The 21,417-nt window shown below is 55.0% G+C and overlaps 1 protein-coding gene across 1 annotated transcript in view; it reads right to left on the bottom strand.

Annotated features, from left to right (window-relative positions):
* SPTBN4 (spectrin beta, non-erythrocytic 4) overlaps positions 1-21,417 on the bottom strand; it is a 52,239-nt gene that overhangs the window by 28,475 nt on the left and 2,347 nt on the right. The window contains exons 2-16 of the mRNA XM_060258630.1: positions 18,468-18,619; positions 18,048-18,221; positions 17,353-17,444; positions 16,990-17,070; positions 13,406-13,521; positions 11,675-11,787; positions 10,868-11,055; positions 10,089-10,206; positions 9,806-9,964; positions 9,163-9,465; positions 8,560-8,710; positions 7,596-8,478; positions 7,006-7,143; positions 6,173-6,553; positions 5,713-6,088 (exon numbers count right to left, since the gene is read on the bottom strand). Coding sequence (XP_060114613.1) covers positions 5,713-6,088; positions 6,173-6,553; positions 7,006-7,143; positions 7,596-8,478; positions 8,560-8,710; positions 9,163-9,465; positions 9,806-9,964; positions 10,089-10,206; positions 10,868-11,055; positions 11,675-11,787; positions 13,406-13,521; positions 16,990-17,070; positions 17,353-17,444; positions 18,048-18,221; positions 18,468-18,619 — 3,425 coding nt within the window. The remainder of the gene's footprint in view (positions 1-5,712; positions 6,089-6,172; positions 6,554-7,005; positions 7,144-7,595; positions 8,479-8,559; positions 8,711-9,162; positions 9,466-9,805; positions 9,965-10,088; positions 10,207-10,867; positions 11,056-11,674; positions 11,788-13,405; positions 13,522-16,989; positions 17,071-17,352; positions 17,445-18,047; positions 18,222-18,467; positions 18,620-21,417) is intronic.

Here is a 21,417-nt window from a genome sequence, read left to right as displayed (position 1 = left end):
AGGCTAAAATTCTTGGGTTTAAAGAGGATTTAAAAAAAAAACCCCATTCTTTCTCTCTCTTTCTCTGGCAGAAACACCCTGCAAAGCTGGGGGTGTGTGAAACTTGGACAGTTCACTGCAAAGTTCTACTGTCCCTTGCTGTAAAATAATCAACAACTTGTTATGCTTCTTGCCACCAAGCTACTAAGTGCTGATCCCTTCCAAAAAAGAACTGCCCTCCTGGATCTATCTACAATAAAGTGTGTGTGTTGTGAAAAGGTAGTGGCCATGTGAATCACTCTGGGGAAGGGAGAGGGTGGAAGGGAAGTAGTAGAATTACCTCTACTTCCACATACCCCCCCCCCCAAAAAAAAAAGCAGAGCAGAAGGTAACTGCTGTAATCCCAACATGGATTAATGGCTGGGGGGGGCTGCTCCCCTTTTCTGCTGTGCACAGCTGGGGGGCTGCTGCTGCAGCAGCTCAGGTTCCTGTCCTCTGTAAGAGCAACATGGACCCCTGCATGGTTCTTAGTTAACGCTGCCACACTGACCACTCACAACCCATGCCACAACTAAAAGCAGCTTTGTCACAGCTGCTAACTAGAAGGTGTAATGGGTGGGATGCAGTGCTGGGGAAGCATCTGGCAGTCACTCCTCCTCCCCCCTCCCCGCCACACTCATCCACCAACGCAGGCGAGGTGAAGCCCGTGACATTTCCCTGCTGTGGATCCACATTCAAGCAGCTTCTGCTGCAAGGGTTTTGACTCCTGGATCCCCCAGAGCTCAGAGCCTGGAAAAGCCAATCCATGAGTGAAGCTGCCCTCCCAAGTGGTCCAAGAGGCCAGCCCACAGGCCTCTGGGAAAGAGCAAGGCCTGACTCAGGGGTGAGGTGTGTGGGGAGGGACTGGAGTGGCAGTCCACAGCTGGCTCCTCTCTCGCTTCCCTGGGCAGATTTGTGGCCTTCGGTGCTACTCAGCCCTTATGGGGGGCCATGTGCAGCCAGCCAGGGGGGCCTTGAACCTTCTGGGCAGAGGATCAGGTCTACTTCAGCCCAGCCTGTGAAGCCAGCAAGGCCCAGGGGAAGCCTTGGATGAGCCGGCCATGAGGCAGCTAGAGAGCCTTGCTCACAATGGCGCCATCCGAAGGCCGGGGCAGCCGGCAATTGGCACCAGCTTCATGTTCTAGTTACAATCAGGGGCTGTTGATTTTGCTATTTTTTTTGTCTCTTTGGCACCAGAAACATTCTAGATCCCCTCACTGCCACTCTCATCATTATCAAAATTAACATGGTTTCTTGGACATCTGATTTTGCTGAAGAACCAAAATGGAGAGAAACATAACCTGCTAGTAGGAAACGACAAGTGTCCCCTAGCGAGGAGAGCCATCGAAGACAGCCGTGCAACAGCTCTTAACAGCAGCAGCATCTTGTCTGCTTGCCACTTGTAAGCTCTTGAGCACCTCCAGCCCTCGAACCACTGGAGCTTCTTGCCAGGGGCTGCAGGGCTCTTGCCTCATCCCCAGCAGATTACACCTCCCGCTGACCCCCAGGGCTACCCCACCACCCTCCTCTCCAGAGCTACTGGTGTTTCATGGGGAATCATTAATACTGCTGACATTGACATTTTGCTCTCTGGCAATTATCCACAAGCTATCAGCAATTAAGGGCTAATGGTCACTCATCAGCAGCAAAAGTTAGCAAAGGCAGCTCTACAGTCCCAGCAGAAGCCAAGCCCATCCCACTAAAGGCCCCTTAGCAGCCCCCACAGCCATCTACAGGGGAGGGAAATTCTATTGCTCCTGATGTCCCAGCAGAGATGGAGGGTGCTTCCCCCCAAAGAAGGGGAGAAAAACCAATTCTCTTGCCAGCTCGGTGGCTAGGCCAAAAAGGACAAAGGTCAGGGGGCAGCCTGAGAGCCCCCTCCTCTCCCCCCTCCCCAATGCAATTGCTACTCCTTGTGCTGAATTAGCAAATCCCACATTTTAATCTGGCAGCAAATTATTTTTTTTTTTAATTTAAAAGAAATAATTTATTTTTGTCTGTCCTGAATCTACTGCCAGTCAGCTTCATGGGATGCCTTTGAGTTCTACAATTTTGGGAGGAGAAAAAATCTCCTTTCTCCACTCTTTCCACCCCATGCATAATTTTATAAACCTCTGTCATGTTCCCCTCCCCCCAGTGGTCTCTTTTTCAAACTGAAAAGTCAGATTCTTCAGCCTTTCCTCAAAAGGAAGGAGCTCCAACCCTGTGATCTTCTTGGTTGCTCTGAGAGGTGAAGTTCTAGGGAAAGTGAAAACATACATCTCCAGGTCCAAACGGCAGAGCCTGAGGATTCCTAAAGAATTCAAATGTGAAATTGTTGATCTACAAGTATATGTAACATCACTAAAGCTGGCCTCCGTGTCACAGGACTGGAACGTGGCAAATAGCACACTGATTTTTAAGAAGGGATACAGGGGCGATCCAGGGCAAGAGGCCTAACATCTGTCCCACATAAATTAACAGACATTTTTATTAAGGACAGAATGCCTAAGTGTAGTGAAGAACACTACAGGCTGAAAGCAAACCAGCATGGCTTCTGCAAAGGGGAGTCCTGCCGAGTTCTCTGAGGAAGTTGAGAAACCATGTAGAGAAGGGTGACTTCCCAAGGGCTTTTGACAAAGGTTCCTGAGCAAACTTAGCAGACAGGGAATTTGAGGACAGGCCCTCTTATGGATTAAAAATGGGTGAAAACACAGAAAACAGAATGGGAATAAATGGGCAGTTCTCCCAAAGGAGGGAAGTGAGCAGTGGGATCCCACAAGGATCACCATTGGGATTTGGGGCCAGTGCTCTTCATTCATGGAAGATTTGGAGCTGTTGGTGAGAAGCACTATTACCAAGTTTGCAGATAACCCCGAACTATTCAGGAGGGCGAAAAGTAAAAAGGACGGTAAAGAGTCTATTTGGGTGAGTAGTCAACTCCCTTGCTCCGGAGGGGAATGTGGAATATAAATTGAACAAAACAAACGAACAAACAAACATGGCAAATGCAGTTCGGCATTGATCAGTATAAAGCAATGCATATTGGAACAAAAAAACCCCACAAACTTTAACAGTACGCTAATGGATTTTAAACTGCTGAGACCAAGATTGAAAGATATCAGTAGATTATAGTGGATAGCTCAATGAGAATGTCAACTAAGTGTGCTGCAGCAGTGGTGGAAAGGCAAGCTCCAATCTGGGGATTATTAGGAAAGGGACGGAACAATAAATGGCCCATATTGTAATGCCCTTATGCACATCCATGGTGTGGCCTCAGTTGGAATACTGTGAACAGTTCTGGTCACCGTATCTCAAAAAGGACATTGCAGAGCTGGAAATCGAAACTGAAAGAGGAAAAAGTCCAGAGGGCAACCAGGAAGCTCAGGGGCCTGGAGCACCTTCTCTAGCAGGAAAGGCTGTGGGACTCCTCAGTTTAGAAAAAGACAACTGGAGGGACATGACAGAGGTTTGTACAATTGTATGGGTGGATAAAGTGGACAGAGGGAGGTTTTTTGCCTCTACCATAATACTAAAACACAGGGGCACCCAATGCGATTCTTGAACATTTGGTTGAGAAGAGACAAAAGGAAATGTTTCTTTACTCAATGAGTGATTAAATAGTAGCATTTATGGCCAGTGTAAGTAGTGATGGTAAGAAAAATGGATGCCTTTAAAAGAGGATTAAGACAGATCAATGGAGAATCAGTCCCTCAGCAGTACTAGTCATGGTGACTTAAGGGAGTCTCCACCTACAGAAGCTGTCAACCTCTCACTGGCAGAGCCAACAGGAGGCAACATCAAGGGAAGGCCTCAGCCTCTCTGCCCTGTTGTGGGCCCTCCAGAGGAACTGGCTGGCCACTGTGTGAGACAGGAGGCTGGACTAGATGGACCCTCCCTGGTCTGATCCAGCAGGGCTCTTCTGATGCTCTTCTCAGGGGAAGGCCTCGGCCTCTCTGCCCTGTTGTTGGCCCTCCACAGGAACAGGTTGGCCCCTGTGTGAGACAGGAGGCTGGACTAGATGGACCCTCCCTGGTCTGATCCAGCAGGGCTCTTCTGATGTTCTTCTCAGGGGAAGGCCTCAGCCTCTCTGCCCTGTTGTGGGCCCTCCAGAGGAACTGGCTGGCCACTGTGTGAGACAGGAGGCTGGACTAGATGGACCCTCCCTGGTCTGATCCAGCAGGGCTATTCTGAGGTTCTTATGAAGTCCTCAGCCTCTCTGCCCTGTTGTTGAACATCCAGTGGAACTGGCTGGCCCCTGTGTGAGACAGGAGGCTGGACTAGATGGACCTTCCCTCCCTGGTCTGACCCAGCAGGGCTCTTCTGATGTTCTTCTCAGGGGAAGGCTTAGGCCTCTCTGCCCTGTTGTTGCCCCTCCAGAGGAACTGGCTGGCCCCCGTGTGAGACAGGAGGCCGGACTAGATGGACCCTCACTGGTCTGACCCAGCAGGGCTCTTCTGAGGATCTTCTCAGGGGAAGGCCTTGGCCTCTCTGCCCTCTTGTTAGCCCTCCAGAGGAACTGGGTGGCCCCTGTGTGAGACAGGAGGCTGGACTGGATGGACCCTCCCAGGTCTGATCCAGCAGGGCTCTTCTGAGGATCTTCTCAGGGGAAGGCCTCGGCCTCCCTGCCCTCTTGTTAGCCCTCCAGAGGGACTGGTTGGCCACTGTGTGAGACAGGAGGCTGGACTAGATGGACCCTCAATGGGCTTATCCAGCAGGCCTCTTCTGAGGTTCTTCTCAGGGGAAGGCCTCGGCCTCTCTGCCCTGTTGTTGGCCCTCCAAAGGAACTGGCTGGCCATTGTGTGAGACAGGAGGCTGGACTAGATGGACCCTCCCTGGTCTGATCCAGCAGGGCTCTTCTGATGTTCTTCTCAGGGGAAGGCCTCGGCCTCTCTGCCCTGTGGTTGGCCCTCCAGAAGGAACTGGCTGGCCACTGTGTGAGACAGGAGGCTGGACTAGATGGACCCTCCCTGGTCTGACCCAGCAGGGCTCTTCTGAGGTTCTTCTCAGGGGAAGGCCTCAGCCTCCAGACCCTTCTTTTTGGTTCTCCGGGCAACTGGCTGGCTGTTGTGTGAAAGAGAATGACTAAATGGACCAAGGGTTTGACCCAGCAGGGATCTTCTGATGTTCTTCAAAGTTGCTGGTTCCACCATCTTCCTCCAGCCTTGGTTTAATCTTCTGACTTGAAGGAGTTTGGTGAAGGTCAGACGTTCCAGAAACACCCTGCTGGATTCAACTGCAAGACCATTTCTCCCAGCCCCCTCGGCCATCCAGATGCTTCCAGGAAGCCCACAAGAAAGGCGTGAAAGCAAGAGCCCCCCCGCTAGCACCACAGCCTCTGCTAGGTGGAGATACTCTGCTGCCCTGGAACATGGAGGCTGCACTGAGCTATCCCGGCTGGCCTCCATTGATGGAGTCGTCGTTCATCGTGCATTTGTCAAGGCCCCTTTGAAAGCTATCTAAGCTCAGCTCAGCTAATTTAAGTGATCCAGACACTGCAGGAGGAAGGATTCTGGTCTGGGTAGCCCGAGGCAAACAATCCTGCCCCAAGGGGAGACCTTCGACTAAACTCGGGAGAGGAGTCTTCCTAACGCAGAGGGGTGAAGGGGTCAGCAGGACTTGGAGCTGCCTGGGGGCAGAGCCTCAAGGGGTCCTTTAAGCCCTCTCCCCCACCCTTCCCGTCCCATGTTGTGCTGGTGCCATCCCCAGCCTGACCTGGTTGTAGAGGCAGATCTCGGCCTGTTTGGCGTCGCGCAGGAAGAGGAAGAAGATGTGGGCCTGGACCAGCACCTCCCGCCGGGCCTCCCACATCTCCAGCAGCTTGTTCCAGCCGACGTCCAGCTTCTGCAACCACTGCTGGAGGGAGAGGTAAGGCAAGTCGGCCTCCTCCAGGGCCAGCACCTCGTTGACAGCCTGGATCTTGGCATAGTCCTCCTCGTAGCGGTTGATCTCCTCCTTCAGGGAGGCATGCTGGTTCAGCAGCCGCTCCGCCTCCCCCAGCTCCCGGGGCAGCTCCTCCGTGGCCACGGCAGCCTGGGTCTTCACCAGCCACGTCAGGAAGCCATCCAGGTCCTGAATGAACTGCTGCAGCCTGGAGGAGGCGGAGGAGGGCAGGCAGGTCAGGCAGGGCTCCCCCTCCCCTCCGAGCCCAGGTCCCCCCCGGCCCCCTCCTGACCTGCTGGCCACCGTGAGGGAGTCCTCCCAGCCGTGCAGGGTCCTCGTGAGGGCCTCCCACTCCTCGCTGATCTCCTCGAAGTGCACCAGCAGCTCCACAGCCTGGGCAGGGTGGGAATGGGCCAGCAGCTCCCCCTCCTGCTGCAGCTCCACCAGCCGGGGCTCCAGGACCACCAGGGCGGCCTCCATAGTGGAGAGGCGGCGCTGGAGGGACAGGACGCTGCCCAAGTCGCTGCTGTTGTACTGGGTGGACTCCACAGCCTTGCGCTTCTCGTGGATCTGGGACTTGATCTCGCTGCACTCCAGCAGGTAGTTCTGGATCTTCAGGACAGAGCTGAGCAGGTCCTTCTTCTGCTCCACCAGCTCCACCACGTGATTCCACCTGGCCATGGAGAGGACAGCAGCAGAGGCTCAGGGGGTCACTAGCCTTCTTCTGCTCTGCTTGCCCATGGCTGCCACCAGCCAGGGAAACTTCCTAAAGCCTCGTTTCTTCCAGGCAGCAGAATCACAGGTTGGCATGGTCTTGGGGAAGGGGGGGGGCTCTGTTGCGTGAGGCTGGAAGCCCACCCCACCAACGCTGCTCCCTGCAGCTCTGCCTTGGCTCAGGAGACAGGGAGAGCCTCTGGAGAGGCACAAGGTCTCTTCCCCTCCCCTTCCCAGTGGCTCCCCTCACAACACCAGCTGCGAGGAGTGACAGGCCGGGCCCCCGAGAGCTGCCCACCCCAGAGAGGCTGCCTGAGGCAGGCAGGCAGAATTTGAAAGGAAGACACCCAGAAGCCCCGCTCTCAGAGGAGGCACTATGCACATGCCCCACAGTGCCACCGTCTTCCCCACCTGCTGTTCAAGTGGTCCTGGCAGGACCTCACTTCAGAGGCGCTCGGGTGGCCCCCGTCAACCAGCTGCTGCACAACCTGGTTGACATCCAGGATCCGGCCCATCAAGCTGTTCATCTCCTGGTCGAGGCTCTCAAACCTGGGAAGGGAAGGGAAGGGAAGAGGAGCCGCTCCTGGGAGGGGGGTGTCTTTGGAAGACGCCTCAGCATGGTAGGGGTTCCCCCCCCACCTTGGCATCCTTTTACACCCCCACCGCATCCCCCCCCATCCTCAAAGGGGCCCTGCGCTCAAAACAAGCCCCACAGAAGAGGCCTCTGCGCACTTATTTATTTAACCGGCACTCTGCCCTTCTCCCCAGATTGCAGGGGGGGCACAAAGCGGCCCATCTCCTCCTCCCTCCTCCTCCATTCCGTCCTCACAACAACCCTGAGAGGTAGGTCAGGCTGAGAGTGTGTGCTAGCCCCCAAGAGGTCCCCCAGAAAGCTTCCAAGGCAGAAGTGGGTCTCCCCGATGCTCACAAGCCCTCCACCAGCCTGCATGCATGTGAGGGGAGGGGGGGTGACCCAACAAGCCCCCGCCACCCTGCCCGACCTGTGCTGGACCACCTCGACATCCTCCAGCCGCTGGGGCACCTCCAGGCGGGCCAGCCACTGCTCCTTCTCGTCGATCCACACCTCGCAGGCGTTGACCTCGCCAAACATGCGGTAGACGGCCAGGGCGTCCTGCAGCCACTGGCGCCGCAGCACGGCCACCTCCACCACCTCCCCGTAGAGCTGCTCCACCTCCACGATGCGGATCTGCACGTCCACCAGCTCATGGTAGTCAGGGGCCAGGGAGGCCAGCTGCTGCCGCAGGGCCTGGACAGCCCCCCGGTGCTGGTCAATCTCCTCCACCACCCCTTTGTGCTTCTTGACCAGCGACTGAGTGGAATACTCGTCGTGGCCGAAGTCGTCGCTGGATACCAGGCGGTAGGCGTCCTGCAGCCAGGCCACCAGGTCGTCCGTCTCGGCGCTGAACTGGTAGAAGCTGGAGGCCTCCTGCAGCCGCTGCAGGTGGGTGCCCGCCAACTCCTCCAGCTGCTTCCAGCGCAGCCGCACCTCCCGGATCTTCTCCTGGATGACGACAGGGCCGGGGGGGCCCAGGCGCTTCCGCAGCAGGATCTGCTCCCCCCGCTTCATGGTGCTCTGCAGCAGGGAGCGCCGCCCGCCCAGCTCCCCCCGGAAGATGCTGTGCTTGCTGAGCAGCTTGGCCACACTGCTCAGGTCCTTCCCGTAGCTCTGGGCCGAGGACAGGATGCTCTCCTTCTCCCGCACCCAGGCCTCCGCCTCCTCCATCTCCTGGAAGAAGGTCCACAGCTGGCGGGAGGCCTCCAGCTCCTTGTGCCGCTTCCTGGCCAGCTCCTGCAGCTGCTCCAGGCAGCTCTGCACGTGGTGCACCCGATTGCGGATGATCTGTGGGTCGCAGGGCTGGTAGCCTGGTCGAGAAAGAGAGGGAGGGCGCTGAGGACCACCTCCTGCTGCCTCCCTCACCCAGGGAGGGGCTGTCCCCCACCTACCTTCCAACTCTGAGAACTTGAGGGCAGCGGCATTGAGGGCCTGCACCCGCTCCGTCTGTGCCGAGACGTCGGCCTCCAAGAGGCTGTGCTTCTGCAGCAGGTCCTCCACCTCCAGCAGATGTTTCCCAGACTCCTTGGAGCCCAGCTGGGCCTGTGGGGGGGGGGGGAGACAGAGAGCAGGCTGGGTGGGCATGGAGGAACCTGCAGGCAGTGCCTGGAAATGGTCAGCCCCTTCCCAGACCACACACAGCTCTTCTCGGGAAAGACCCAGGCCTGAGCTCCAGCTAGAAGGGCTGGGGAGGGAGGGAGGGCTGGCTGGCAGCTTCCCATTTCCACTGGGCCTTTACGGGAGGTCAGAGGGCTGAGCCAGGGCAGAATAGACAAGGGGGGGGGAATCACAGTGCAAGATTTGTTGCAGACCTCCTATTCTGGCTGCTGCAGGTTCCTCTTTCCTGCACAAGCCCCAGGAAGAAGCTGGAGTCCCACAAGCCTCAAGAGCCAGGCAGGGGGCAGCTGAGGGGCTCCAGAGGGAAGCCACTTGGAGGTTCACCCCAGTGCAGCCAAGCCCGGCTCTTATGAAACCATGAGCCTCCCGAGCCCCACCTGCATCTCGTCCATCCAGTCGATCATGTAGACCATCTCCTGGAAGATCTTCTGCAGGGCCATGTTCTGCTCGAGCCGCGCCCGGCGGGCACTGACCAGCTCCATCAGGAGCCCCCACTGCCGCAGGATGTTGTCCTTCTGGGCCCCGATGCGCTTGCCGTCGTAGTAGCCCTCCGCCTCCATCTCCTGCGCCAGCTCCACCACCACCTGGATACGCTCCTGGTAGGACGAGATGTCGGCCTCGATGGCCTCGTGCTTCTTCATGGCCGCCTCCACCGCCGGCAGGTCGTAGCCAAAGTTGTCCTGGAGGAGGGGGGAATTGAGCTGTGAGTGGGAGAGGCAGGCAGGGGGGCTGGAGAGGCAGGCAGGGGGGTTGGAGCAGCAGCTCCCTAGCCATGTGCAGAGTGCTTTTTGTATGCACCCCCTGCCCCTACAGCAAGCCAGGAGCCCTGAGCAGGGCCTCCTTCTGCTCCAGCCCTCAAGGCCAGGCCTCCCGGGAAGGTGGAGATTCCCCAGTCTCCGCTCTGGTGCTTCACACTAGGCTTCTGTTAGGTAAGGAGGGGGCACTTGGAGAAAGGTGGGACGCAAATATTTCGAAAAAGTAACAAGGGACGCTCCATTCTGCCAGCTCTCCCCCCGCTACCTGGGAGACCAGCCGCTGGTTCTCGTTCAGCCAGGTCTCCCGCATGGCGGCCTTGTGGTCAAAGCGCTGGGCCAGCAGCTCCAACTTCTCCTGCCGGATCAGCTCGTTGCGCAGGGCCACCTCCCGCTCGTGCTCCGCCTTCTCCAGTCTGGCCCAGGCCTGGCACGGGAGAGAGAGAGAGAGAGAGAGAGAGTGGATGTGCTGGGGAGGCACTCAGAACAAGACCCCCCTCCCCACAAGCAGCTGCTCGCTCCTCCTGACACTCCCACCCCCAGCACTCTACCTTGTTGATGTCCGAGATGCTCCTTCCCTCTCGCGGGACGTAGAGCTTGCGGTTGTTGGCTCGCAGCTTGCTCTGGATGGAGAAGAGCAAGACCTCCAGGTTCCCTTTCTCCTGAAACCTGCAGGCAAAGACCGGCCGGCTGAGCCTTCATCCTGGGCATGCCCACTGGCCCCTCTGGGAACAAGACCTCACACAACTCGGGGACCAGCTTTCCCAGAGGCCAAATCCTTCCTTCTGAGCAAGGTCATCTCACCAGACTCAAGTGCAGACTGCAGTCCTATTTAGCACTGGGATGGGAGACCACGCAGGGAGCCCAGGGACTCTGCACCCAGGCAGGCCACACCAAACCTCCTCTCTGCTTGATCCCGCCCCCCCGTGGGAGCCTTTCCTGGTGCTTGCCAAGTGCTTTCAGAAGGTGGGCAGGGCTACTGCCCAGCAGGGACTCTGATTGGTTGTGCAGACAGAAAGACACCATTCAGCCTGACATTTTGCTCTTGGCTTCTACCTTCCAAGGGAGGCAGCCGTTCTGTAGTCCTGCGCAGCATCCTAGGTCAGAGGTCCAAAAGTGCCCACAGGGTCCAAAAGGCTGGAGACCCCTGCTCTGGTGAGTCTCTCAAACCAGCTGGGGAAGACTTAACCCCTCCCCCCCCCGGCAGTTTTCCTGACATGAACTGACCCACAGTGCTCTTTGGCCTCCTGCACTCCCCCATCCAGCCCCACAGTCCCAGTCCCCGGCCCTGTGGAGATCTGTAGAGGTGCCCAGAGATGAGCCTCCTCACCGGACGGGTTTCTCCAGGGTGCAAAAGGCGGTGAAGGACTGCAGCTGCTGCTGGACTCCGGCCAGGGAGTTGGCAAACTTCTGGTTGCTGATGGCACTGACGGTGAGCTCAATCCACTCCAGCAGCTCACCAGCCAGCCTCTCGTAGCGCTCAATGATCTTCTCAATCTCCAGCACCTGATCCAGCACCTGAACAACGGGGCAAAGCACACTGTGAATCTGCAGCAGCAAGGAAAAGGTCTCCAGAGTAACAGCAAACCCACACACAGCATGTTGCAGAAGAGACCCCTCCTCCAGCTCCTTCTCCCCCCGGCCCTTCCCGCCTCCAGTCCCTGAACACCACCAGACATGGGGCAGCCCCTTAACCACACTGGGCCATGATCTTGGAAGTGCCAAGTCAGCCATGGTCTGTGCTTGGATGGGAGACAGCCCAAGAGGCCCAAGGTCACTGTGCCGAGGCAGGCAACAGCTAACCACCTCTGCTGGTCTCTGCACTGCCCTTGGTGGCCCAGGCTGGCTCAGAAGCGTCAGTGCTCAGATGGGAGACAGGCAAGGGCAGGCAATGGCCACCCACCTCTGTATGTCCCTTGACTTGACACCCCTATGGCTGTAGGAGTCCTCCAAACAGAATTAAATAGGGGAAATAGCCTGCACACCTCCCCTGCAGGTATTTTCAGGGTAGGGAGAGGAAGAAACCCTGAGCCACTCTGCCAGTCTCGCAGAGGGAGGGAAGGAGGGTGTGGCACAGGCGAAGAAAGCCCAGTCGGCCCGCCACTATTCCAGGGAGGAGGAGGAGGAGGAGACCCACCTTGCCAATCCGCTTCCCCTCCACTGCCAGAGCCTTCATCTTGGAGAAGTAGTGGTAGAAGGAGACCACGTAGGTGAGGATTGACTTCTCATCGGGGTGCTCCATGAGGACATCTGCCACAGGGGAAAGAGACGAGGGGTTAAGAGAGGACAACAGAAATATCTGCTCCCCCTCCCAAGAGCCTGCACTCCAAAACTTGGCTGTCAGGGAGGCAGCTTAAGGAGAGAGAGGCAGAGACAGCCGGGCATGAGTGCCTTCTTCTCGGCTGGGGCTAATAACATGGCCCACCCACGGCAGAAGGGGGCAGAGCCACCTCCCTTGGAGAACAACAGAAGGGGAACCTCTGGGGCTCAGATGCTTCCCGTGCAGTGGGATCACATGCAATGTCTAAATTGGCTGCAGGCTTGAGGAGACTCAAACTGTATTCCAGGCGGCACCAGCCCCACCTGCTCCAGGACATGAGAGTAGGGGGGCATCCGGATCACACAGCAGGAAGCCCCATCATGACATCACTGCTGCCTGACGGGAAGGGGAGGAGCCGGAGGTATGCCCTCCCTTTGCGAGGTCAGGCTGGGCACACAGAGACACAGTGCCAGGGCAAGCAGCAGCAGTTTGGGGAAGGTCAGAATCCCGCAGGAATCCTCTTCACTGGTGAGGGACCCTGCTTGGCTGCTGCTCTTCTGAGCCTGTGCCCAGAAGAGAGGTAGCAGGCCCTTCGGGACATTTGCTGCCCTCCGGCTGCATTCCAACCACAAGTCCTTCCCAAAAGCAACACCCAGGAGCTGGCTGGCTCTCTAGAACTCATGACCCAGCTAGTGGGGCTCTGCGACCCATGGGTCCTGGAAGCTGGCAATGCAGGACGGCCTGGGAAATCTAGGGCTGCGAAGCCCCCAGGCCGGGTGGGGGATCCTCCACCCTGGAGGTTCCCAACCCACCGGCCCACATTGGGCCAGTGGCGGGAACCTCCCCCGACGTCACCGGTGCAATGACATCACCTGGAAGTGATGTCATCATGCCAGTGATGCTGCATGTCGGCCGCTCTAGGCATTTCCAGGAAAACTGTGGTTTTCCCAGACGCTCAAGCAATTTGGGAGGGAAAACTCTATGGTACAATAGGTACCGCAGACCGCAGGGGACTTGACAACCCCAGAGGAGCCTGCAACTTCTTTGAGAGCAAGCAGTCACGGAGCCTTGGGTGGATTTCATGTTTACTGGGTGCAGGGGACCTTGGGAATCCATGCTCCGCAACACAGTTGGGGGAACAAGAACTGAAAGCAAGTGCAGAAGCTTGGAAAGAGACAAAAATGATGGCCAGATCACAGCAGCTCAGGGGATCCTCAGAGGACAAAATGGAGCTTTGGCTTCCACACAGCCCAAGAGCAAAAGAGCGCCCAGGCTTCCCTGCAGAGCCTACTTGGACACCAATTGGCTGAAACCAGTGCCAAGCATTCTGGGGATTGTAGGCTGTCTCTCCCTACTGCCACACAGGCCTCACAGGCTCCCCAGGCCCACTAGGCCTCAGTCTCACAGCACAGCACAGATCATGACAGGAGGGCAGGAGCTCTGCCCCCTCCCTTACCACAGGCCGCATGGAACCCTGCTGGGACAGAGGCAAAAGGCCTCGCCCCGTGGGACTCCCCGCCGCTTTTTACCCTGTGGCAGGAGCTGCTTCCCGGGGAGGGGGGGGCACGGGGCGAGTGCAGAATCCAGGGGGAGCTCTGTGGGTCTTACCTTCCGGGTCAAGCAGTTTGGCCAGGCCCAGCTGCTGCTCAGCTGTATTGAAGGCTTGCTGGAGGTTGTAGGCAGCGTTCGATTTGGTGAGTCTCTTGAAGTCAATGATGTCCGGCCTGCAGGAGGATAACACGGGCTTCTGAGCAGAAGCCTCTGTTTGGGGTTGGGAGCTTCCGGGCAGACTCTGCTCAGTGCCAGCTCAGCCCCACACTGGGCGGGGGGGGGCAGTCCAACGCCACAAATCATTCCAGTCCCCCGACTTCAACTCCTGCACCGGCTACTAAGGCTGCTTCCACATTATGGCTTGGGAGCACTGCCAAGACGTTCCTCGTTTGCAGTCAACCAAAAGCTGACAGGTTACGTTTGATGCATTACGAGAAACTGACAATGACTGTCCCCTTAGCCAAGAGCCTACCGGCTGCGGCTTCTTCAGACCCCAAAACCCCCGTCATCAAATGACCTCCCTTTTCCTTTTCAAGAGCACAATTCCAGTCACAAGCAAAGAAAAGAAAAACTTAACAAGCAATTGCTTTCGCTACTAATTAAAGTGCCCCCACCTCTCAGAAGGGGAACAGGCAAATTAAGTACTACTTCAGGAATGTTGTAGCCTCGCACATAAACAGAAAGCCATTGATGGAGAAATGGAGAAACAGACTTCTCTCAAAGGAGGGCACCTGGTCCTTCTGCTTTCCTTGGAGGACACAATACTACAAGCTCCGTTCCCTCTTTTGACCTGTCCCAGGCCTCTACCCAGAGACGTTGCCCTTTTCCTTTCCGTCGGGGGATGAACCCACTTGCCTCTGATACCACCCACTGACACTAATGAACCTGAAAGGATATTCCCTGTTACACAAATGTGTGCATCCCACACTTTGTGTCTGCACTGCTGTTTGAAGGCTCTGCCTGGATGGCGTGTCTGTTGGACTTCCACGCTTTTGCCTCCCACCCGCTGCTCCTCCCCATCACTGCTATTTGAGAAGCAGGGCCAAAGAGGCAGGGTGTGGTTAAAGCCACTGGGCTTTGGGCATCCAAAATATAAGAACACTAAATAAACAGGAAGAAAAGGCTACACATGATTTGTACGTACATCAGGCTGAGCAAGGATACAAAAAAAAAGGTGCAAACACTCAGTCCCCTAAACCCTAAACTTTACACTGATCCTTAATGATGATGTTTAGTTATGCTAAATTCATAATTGTTGAAGTTGCATTCTCTCTCAGAATTCAGGACTTCTCCCCATTGTCTCTCTGGATGTGGCCAAGATGAAGCCTTCACGGCCCGTGCCCATCCAAGAAGTGAACTTCCTTCTCCTGCCCTGAGAAGCTGGGAGTCTGGCCCCTGTGGGGTCAGCCCTTTTCCTCCTGACCCAAGGGGAAAGGAGGCATCTGGCCTTACGGCTCTCTTACACCCCCTCAGGTGGGGATGCCACCTGAGGCTGCCCCCACTCTGGAACCGGGTCCCTCGGGAAGGCCCAGAGTTCCCTCTTCCCAAGCTCTTCAGATTACCCTTGGCTTTGGCCAAGGAAACGGGTGTGTAAGAACATAAGAGAAGCCATGTTGGATCAGGCCAATGGCCCATCCAATCCAACATTCTTTGTCACATAAGAACATAAGAGAAGCCATGTTGGATCAGGCCAGTGGCCCCTCCAGTCCAACACTCTGTGTCACATAAGAACATCAGAGAAGCCCTGTTGGATCAGGCCAGTGGCCCCTCCAGTTCAACACTCTATGTCACGTAAGAACATCAGAGAAGCCCTGTTGGATCAGGCCAATGGCCCATCCAGTCCAACACTCTGTGTCACATAAGAGAAGCCCTGTTGGATCAGGCCAATGGCCCCTCCAGTCCAACACTCTGTGTCACATAAGAACATCAGAGAAGCCCTGTTGGATCAGGCCAGTGGCCCCTCCAGTTCAACACTCTATGTCACGTAAGAACATCAGAGAAGCCCTGTTGGATCAGGCCAATGGCCCCTCCAATCCAACACTCTGTGTCACAGAAGAACATCAGAGAAGCCCTGTTGGATCAGGCCAATGGCCCCTCCAATCCAACACTCTGTGTCACATAAGAGAAGCCCTGTTGGATCAGGCCAATGGCCCCTCCAGTCCAACACTCTGTGTCACATAAGAACATCAGAGAAGCCATGTTGGATCAGGCCACTGGCCCATCCAGTCCAACACTCTGTGTCACATAAGAACATCAGAGAAGCCCTGTTGGATCAGACCAGTGGCCCCTCCAGTTCAACACTCTGTGTCACAGAAGAACATAAGGGAAGCCATGTTGGATCAGGCCAGTGGCCCCTCCAGTCCAACACTCTGTGTCACAGAAGAACATAAGAGAAGCGCTGTTGGATCAGGCCAGTGGCCCATCCAGTTCAACACTCTATGTCACGTAAGAACATCAGAGAAGCCCTGTTGGATCAGGCCAGTGGCCCATCCAGTCCAACACTCTGTGTCACAGAAGAACATAAGAGAAGCCCTGTTGGATCAGGCCAGTGGCCCCTCCAGTCCAACACTCTGGGTCACACAGTGGCCAAAATATGTGTGTGTGTGTGTGTATATATATACACACACACACACACACACATATACACACTGTGGCTAATAGCCACTGATGGACCTCTGCTCCATATTTTTATCCAATCCCCTCTTAAAGCTGGCTATGCTTGTAGCCACCACCCCCTCCTGTGGCAGTGAATTCCTGTGCAGCCCAGGAAGAGGAACAAAGGACAATAAAAGGGTTTATTTTAGACAGGAAAACCAATTAAGGGCAAGGGAACAGATAAGGTGCTTTAAACTTCATAAGTAATGTGGGTGAAGGCAAATCAACACAAAGTCCCTCAGGCGACTCGACTGAACTGCCCCTCATCTACCCTCGGCCTGCTCCCGCTCCCCCTCAGAGGGAGGGTCTTTCCCCCCACACAGCAGCCCCCCTGCCTGCTCAGCCTCTCAGGGGGAAAGACCAGCGATTGTCTCCTGAGAGAGCTTTTAAGCAATTCCCCTCAGAGCCTACTTGGATGCTGATTGGCTGAAACCAGCGCAGAGCATTCTGGGGACTGTAGGCTGTCTCTCCCTACTGCGACACAGGCCTCACAGGCTCCCCAGGCCACTAGGCCTCAGTCTCACAGCACAGCCCAGATCATGGCAGCTCCTTCGTTCTCCTCCTTGTCAACAGTCACTCTAATGTCTTTTCATGTCGCTCCAGCTAAGTCGCTTTCACCTGCTCGCTTCAGTTCTTCTTTTTAAAATGTGGATATTTGGGTTTTGTATGAAGGAGCATGAAGAGACAATGGTTAGAGTACCGGACTAGGCCCTGGAGACCCAGGTTCAAAACCCCCCTCCTCTCTGCCGTGGAAGCTCACTGGGCGGCTATGGACCAGTCACACACTCTCACACACACACACACCCCTTCAGTTACCTTAGAGGCTAAGTTGGGAGGCTAAAGTGAAGGAGAGCAAAAGCTGGGAGCTTCTTTGGATCTCCCCATTGGGGAGAAAGTGGATAGAAATGAAGTCAGCTTACAAAGAGCTCTCTGGACAGGGGCTTCAAGCACCAACAGGGTCCAGTGGAAGAGGGCGCTGCGCTCACCTGTGCCTGTGGATGAGAGCATTAAAGGCCAGCCCGTCTCTCCAGCTGGTGGTGAAGTTCTGGATATTGACCTCAGGGTACCTGGTGGGGTGGCAGGATGCAAAACACATCAGCAAAACCCAGGCAGGCAACTCTGCGGCTGATGTGATGGCATTTATGACCCCCCCACCAGATGCCCATCCATGAAGGGCAAAAGGAAGCCCAAGGAAAGGCCAGACTCGCCTCCACCCGCAACCCTGGAGAAGGAGTTGCCCCCCCCCCCTTATAGTGAGATGACAAAGTGCTAGTCTGAAGATCTTAAGAACGGGAATCAAGCTGGTGGCACTTTTTTGACTGCCCAGCCTGCCCCCTACCTCCACTCACCCAGCAGTCTTCATTTGGCACCAGAGAAGCAGAGCATCCTTGGCGGAGCGGGTCTCCCGGTTGTCCTCTGTCTCTATCTTGATCACCTGGATCTGGCAGGGAGCCAAGGGGAAAGTTGCATCAGTCCCCCCCACCCCCACACACACACACCCAAAGAATCCCAGGTCCCCTCCCTTTCTCCTCAGTGTCCCCCCTTTGGCAGGTTCCTTTCCCCCGCACACCTTTTTGCTTTGCCGACTGCAGCCTGGAGGACTGGGGCCCTCCATGGGAACCCTCATTCATTCCTGCAGTTCCCGGAGGCTGAGTTTTGCATTCCCCACCTCCCCAGGGATGACCTGCAATCTTCCTGCAGCAGAGAAGGTGCTGTGGGAGGGGCTTATGAACACCACAACCTCTGTTTGCCCCAGAAGCAGGGGGGAAGAGCAGGCCTCCAGCCCAGAGTCCCAAAGAGAGAGGGATGCCCCAGTCTCCCTTGTCATGCACTAGGGCCCTTAGGTGTCCACCTGCAAAGGCTTTTGGGGGCACTCTCTGAGACGAGAGACTGATTCTTCAGTCTGAACTATAAATGTTTGGCTTTAAGCTGTGATGCTGATTTTGTTGTATTTAATTGTTGGAGGTAACCCTGAGCCCTGCCTGGCAGGGAAAGGAACGGAATAAAAATCAAAGAAATGACTAAAGAAAGGAGCAGTCCATACCTGGAATCGGAGAATGATGGTCCAGATGAGGCCCAGAGTCAGGCGGTGGTTCCCGTCCACAATGTCGTGGGATCCCACGTTCTCCAGGTGGACTCTCTGCTCCTTCAGGAACTGCAAGGCCTTGTCCACGTTCTCCAGGGAGTGAATTCGCATCCGGCCCCGGGTTGGTTTGGGCTTCCAGGGAGGCAAGAGAAAAGGACAGCATGGGGAGGAAGCCCAGGCCAGATCTGCTCCAAAGCCCCTGCCAGCTGCCATTCCTGCCCCCTCCACTGCAGCTTTGGAAACAGGTGATGGGCAAGAAGGTGGCAGGATCTCTGAGCACACACAGAGTCCCATTCCCAAACCCTCTCTCTTTGAGAGGGAAGCAGAAAGATTGCCCTGCCCCCCACAGATAGGCAACCCCCCTCTCACACTCCTTACCAGCTGCTCCCCAGAGAGTACTTCCAGCAGTTTCGTCAGCATGCAGCCGTCCCGCAGATCTGTGTAGAGGTCACTGATCCGGCAGGAGACAAGGGCCAAATGCGAATTCACCCATTTGGTAAAGGTCTTCTTTTGCACGGCCTCTCGTTCATCTGGCGGAAGTCACACCGGTCAGCCTTTTGCCTCCCAGGCCCCTCCCCTTTCTCCAGCCAGGGGCCCCAGGGGCTCATGAGACCCTTCTGTAGGGGGGCTGTGCTCCAGGCAGAGTCCCCCTTTGGCCTGGCTCCCCCAACAAAAATATGCAAACTCTGCCCCCATTCTCAAGGCCTGGAAGGCAGCTAATGCAAGCCCCATCTTTAAAAAAAGGGTCCAGAGAAAATCTGGGAAATTACAGGCTGGTCAGTCTAAAGTAAATGCCAGGTATGTTAGTGGAATCTGTTGTGAAAGAGAAAATTTAGAAGGCACATGGATGAACAAAAACTACTAAAGAGAATCAGCATGGAGTCTGTAAATCAGCATGGAGTCTGTAAGGGAAGATCTTGTCTCACTTAGAGTTCTTTGAGGAAGGTGTACAACATGTGGACAAGGGTGACCAATAGATGTTGTTTGCCCAGAGTTCCAGAAAACTTTGATAAAGTTCCTCGTGAAAGGCTCCTTAGTAGATTTAACAGTCACAGGACAAGTGACTCTTGTGGGTAAAAAATGGTTAATTAGCAGGAACAGAGAGTGAGTCTAAACAGTGGGAGGTGGTAAGCTGTGGGGTACTGCAGGGCTCAGTACTGGATCTGGTGCTTTTAAGCTTGTTCAGTAATGATCTGGAGTTGGGAGGAAGCAGTGAAGTGGCCAAGTTTGCAGATGGCACTAAGTTGTTCAGGGCAGTGAAAACCAGGGAGGATTGTGAGGTGCTCTAGAGGGACCTCCTGGGCGAGTGGGCGTCAACGTGGCAAATGTGGTTCAATGGGGGCTACTGCAAAATAATGCACACTGGAACCAAAAATCCCAACTTTTAATACACGCTGATGGGGTCTGAACTGACAGCAACTGACCAGGAGACAGATCTTGGAGTCATGGTGGACAACTCACTGAAAATGTTGACTCAGAATGCAACTGAAATAAAGGAGGCCAGTGCTATGCTGGGGATTATTAGGAAGGGAATTGAAAACAAATCAGCCAATATCATAATGCCCCATATAAATTTATGGTGCAGCCTCATTTGGAATATTGTGTACAGTTCTGGTCACTGCACCTCAAAAAAACATAATGTTGGAAAAGGGGCAAAAAAGGGGCTACTAAAATTATTAAGGGGCTGGAACACCTTCCCCATGAAGAAAGGTTAAAAAGGTTAGGGCTCTTTAGCTTAGAGAAACTTCGACTGAGGGTGACATGATAGAGGTTTGCAAAATTCTGCATGGGATATAAAGAAGGTAGAGAAAGAAGTACCGTTCTTCCTTTCTCATAACACAAGAACTCCTGGGCACTCAATTAAATTGCTGAGCGGTAGGCTTAGAACAGATCAAAGGAAGTCCTTCTTCACCCAAAAGAGTCATGAACATGTGGAATTCACTGCTGCAGGAACTGGTGACTACAAACATAGACAGCTTCAAGTGGGGATTGAATAAACATCTGGAGCAGAGGTCCACCAGTGACTATTAGCCACAGGGAATAAATGGAACACTCTGTCTGGGAGTAAGTACCGGTAACTGTCTGGGGCAGTAATGGTCCGTATTATTGGTGCTTGGGGAGCAACAGTGCTTGGGGGGGCTTCTAGAGTTCTGGCCCCATTGGGGGACCTCCTGTTTGGTGTGGTGGTTAACTGCACAGACTTTTATCTGGGAGAACCGGGTTTGATTCCCTGCTGTTCCACATGCAACTGCTGAAGTGACCTTGGGTCAGTCATAACTGTGTCAGAAACTGTTCTGGAAAGAGCAGTTTCTGTCAGAGCTCTCAGCCCCACCTACCTCCCAGGGTGTCTGTTGTGGGGAGGGGAAGGGAAAGGAGATTGTAGGCTGCTCTGAGACTCCTCCGGGTAGTGAAGGGTAGGATATAAATCCAATTTCCTCTTCCTCCTCCTCCTGATGGCTGCAGGGTTTTGGTCACTGTGTGACACGGGATGCTGGACTGGATGGGACACTGGTCTGATCTAACACAGCTTCTCTTGTGTTGTCTGATGTTCTTAACCTCTCCTGCTGGAGGTGACCACCGGCCTCCTCATTCTTCAAACTGGGGAATCAAGACAGGTGTAAGGAAGCAAAAGAGAGAGGGAGGAGGGATGAGACAATTGTCTGGCTTTCCGCCCCCTTAGTGCTTCAGGCCAGTGGCTCAAGGGTTCAAACAAACACTCCAGGCATCCTTCTCTGTGTGGATCTGTTTAGGCATTCTGTGAAGAAATGTTGTTGTGGTGGTGGTGTTGGTGTTTTGGTCTTCCGGGAGGTTAGCAAGGTGCAAAACCTCCACTTTGAATTTTAATAGCTTTTCCCCTCTCTGGACAGAGAACAAGCAGGGAAGAGGAAGTCAGTCAATGGCTTTCCAGGCTTGCCTCAGCAGCCTCTTACGAAATGCTAATAGGCCCAGCTATCTAGAGAGGATAGGATGGACAAGCTTCCCCCTTCTCCCCCCTCCAACAGGGAACAGAGGATTGGAGGACCTTAGACTAGAACAAACACCAGAAAGTAAATGTCTGGAATTCTCAGGAAATGTGACTCTGACCTGGCCTGACTGGGACCGGGGGAGGAAGCGGGGTGGAGAAAGGGAGAAGATAAAAACTCCTTGCAGGAGGAAGAAGGTCTCTTTCTTTGGGATCTAGGAGAACTCTGAGTTGAGGTCAAGAAGCATGTGGTTATTGACCATGTGCTCACCTGGGAGAGCTGAAGCAAGTCTCAAGGCAAGGAAGCCAGAAGATCTACACTAAAGAGCCTGTCCTACATTTTACCACCTGATGTATAGAGAGAGG

The sequence above is a fragment of the Heteronotia binoei genome, chromosome 17, assembly GCF_032191835.1.
Source record: "Heteronotia binoei isolate CCM8104 ecotype False Entrance Well chromosome 17, APGP_CSIRO_Hbin_v1, whole genome shotgun sequence".
Lineage (NCBI taxonomy): Eukaryota > Metazoa > Chordata > Lepidosauria > Squamata > Gekkonidae > Heteronotia > Heteronotia binoei.
The sequence above is the reverse complement of the archived record's forward strand: the minus strand, read 5'-3'. Positions and strand labels throughout refer to the sequence as shown.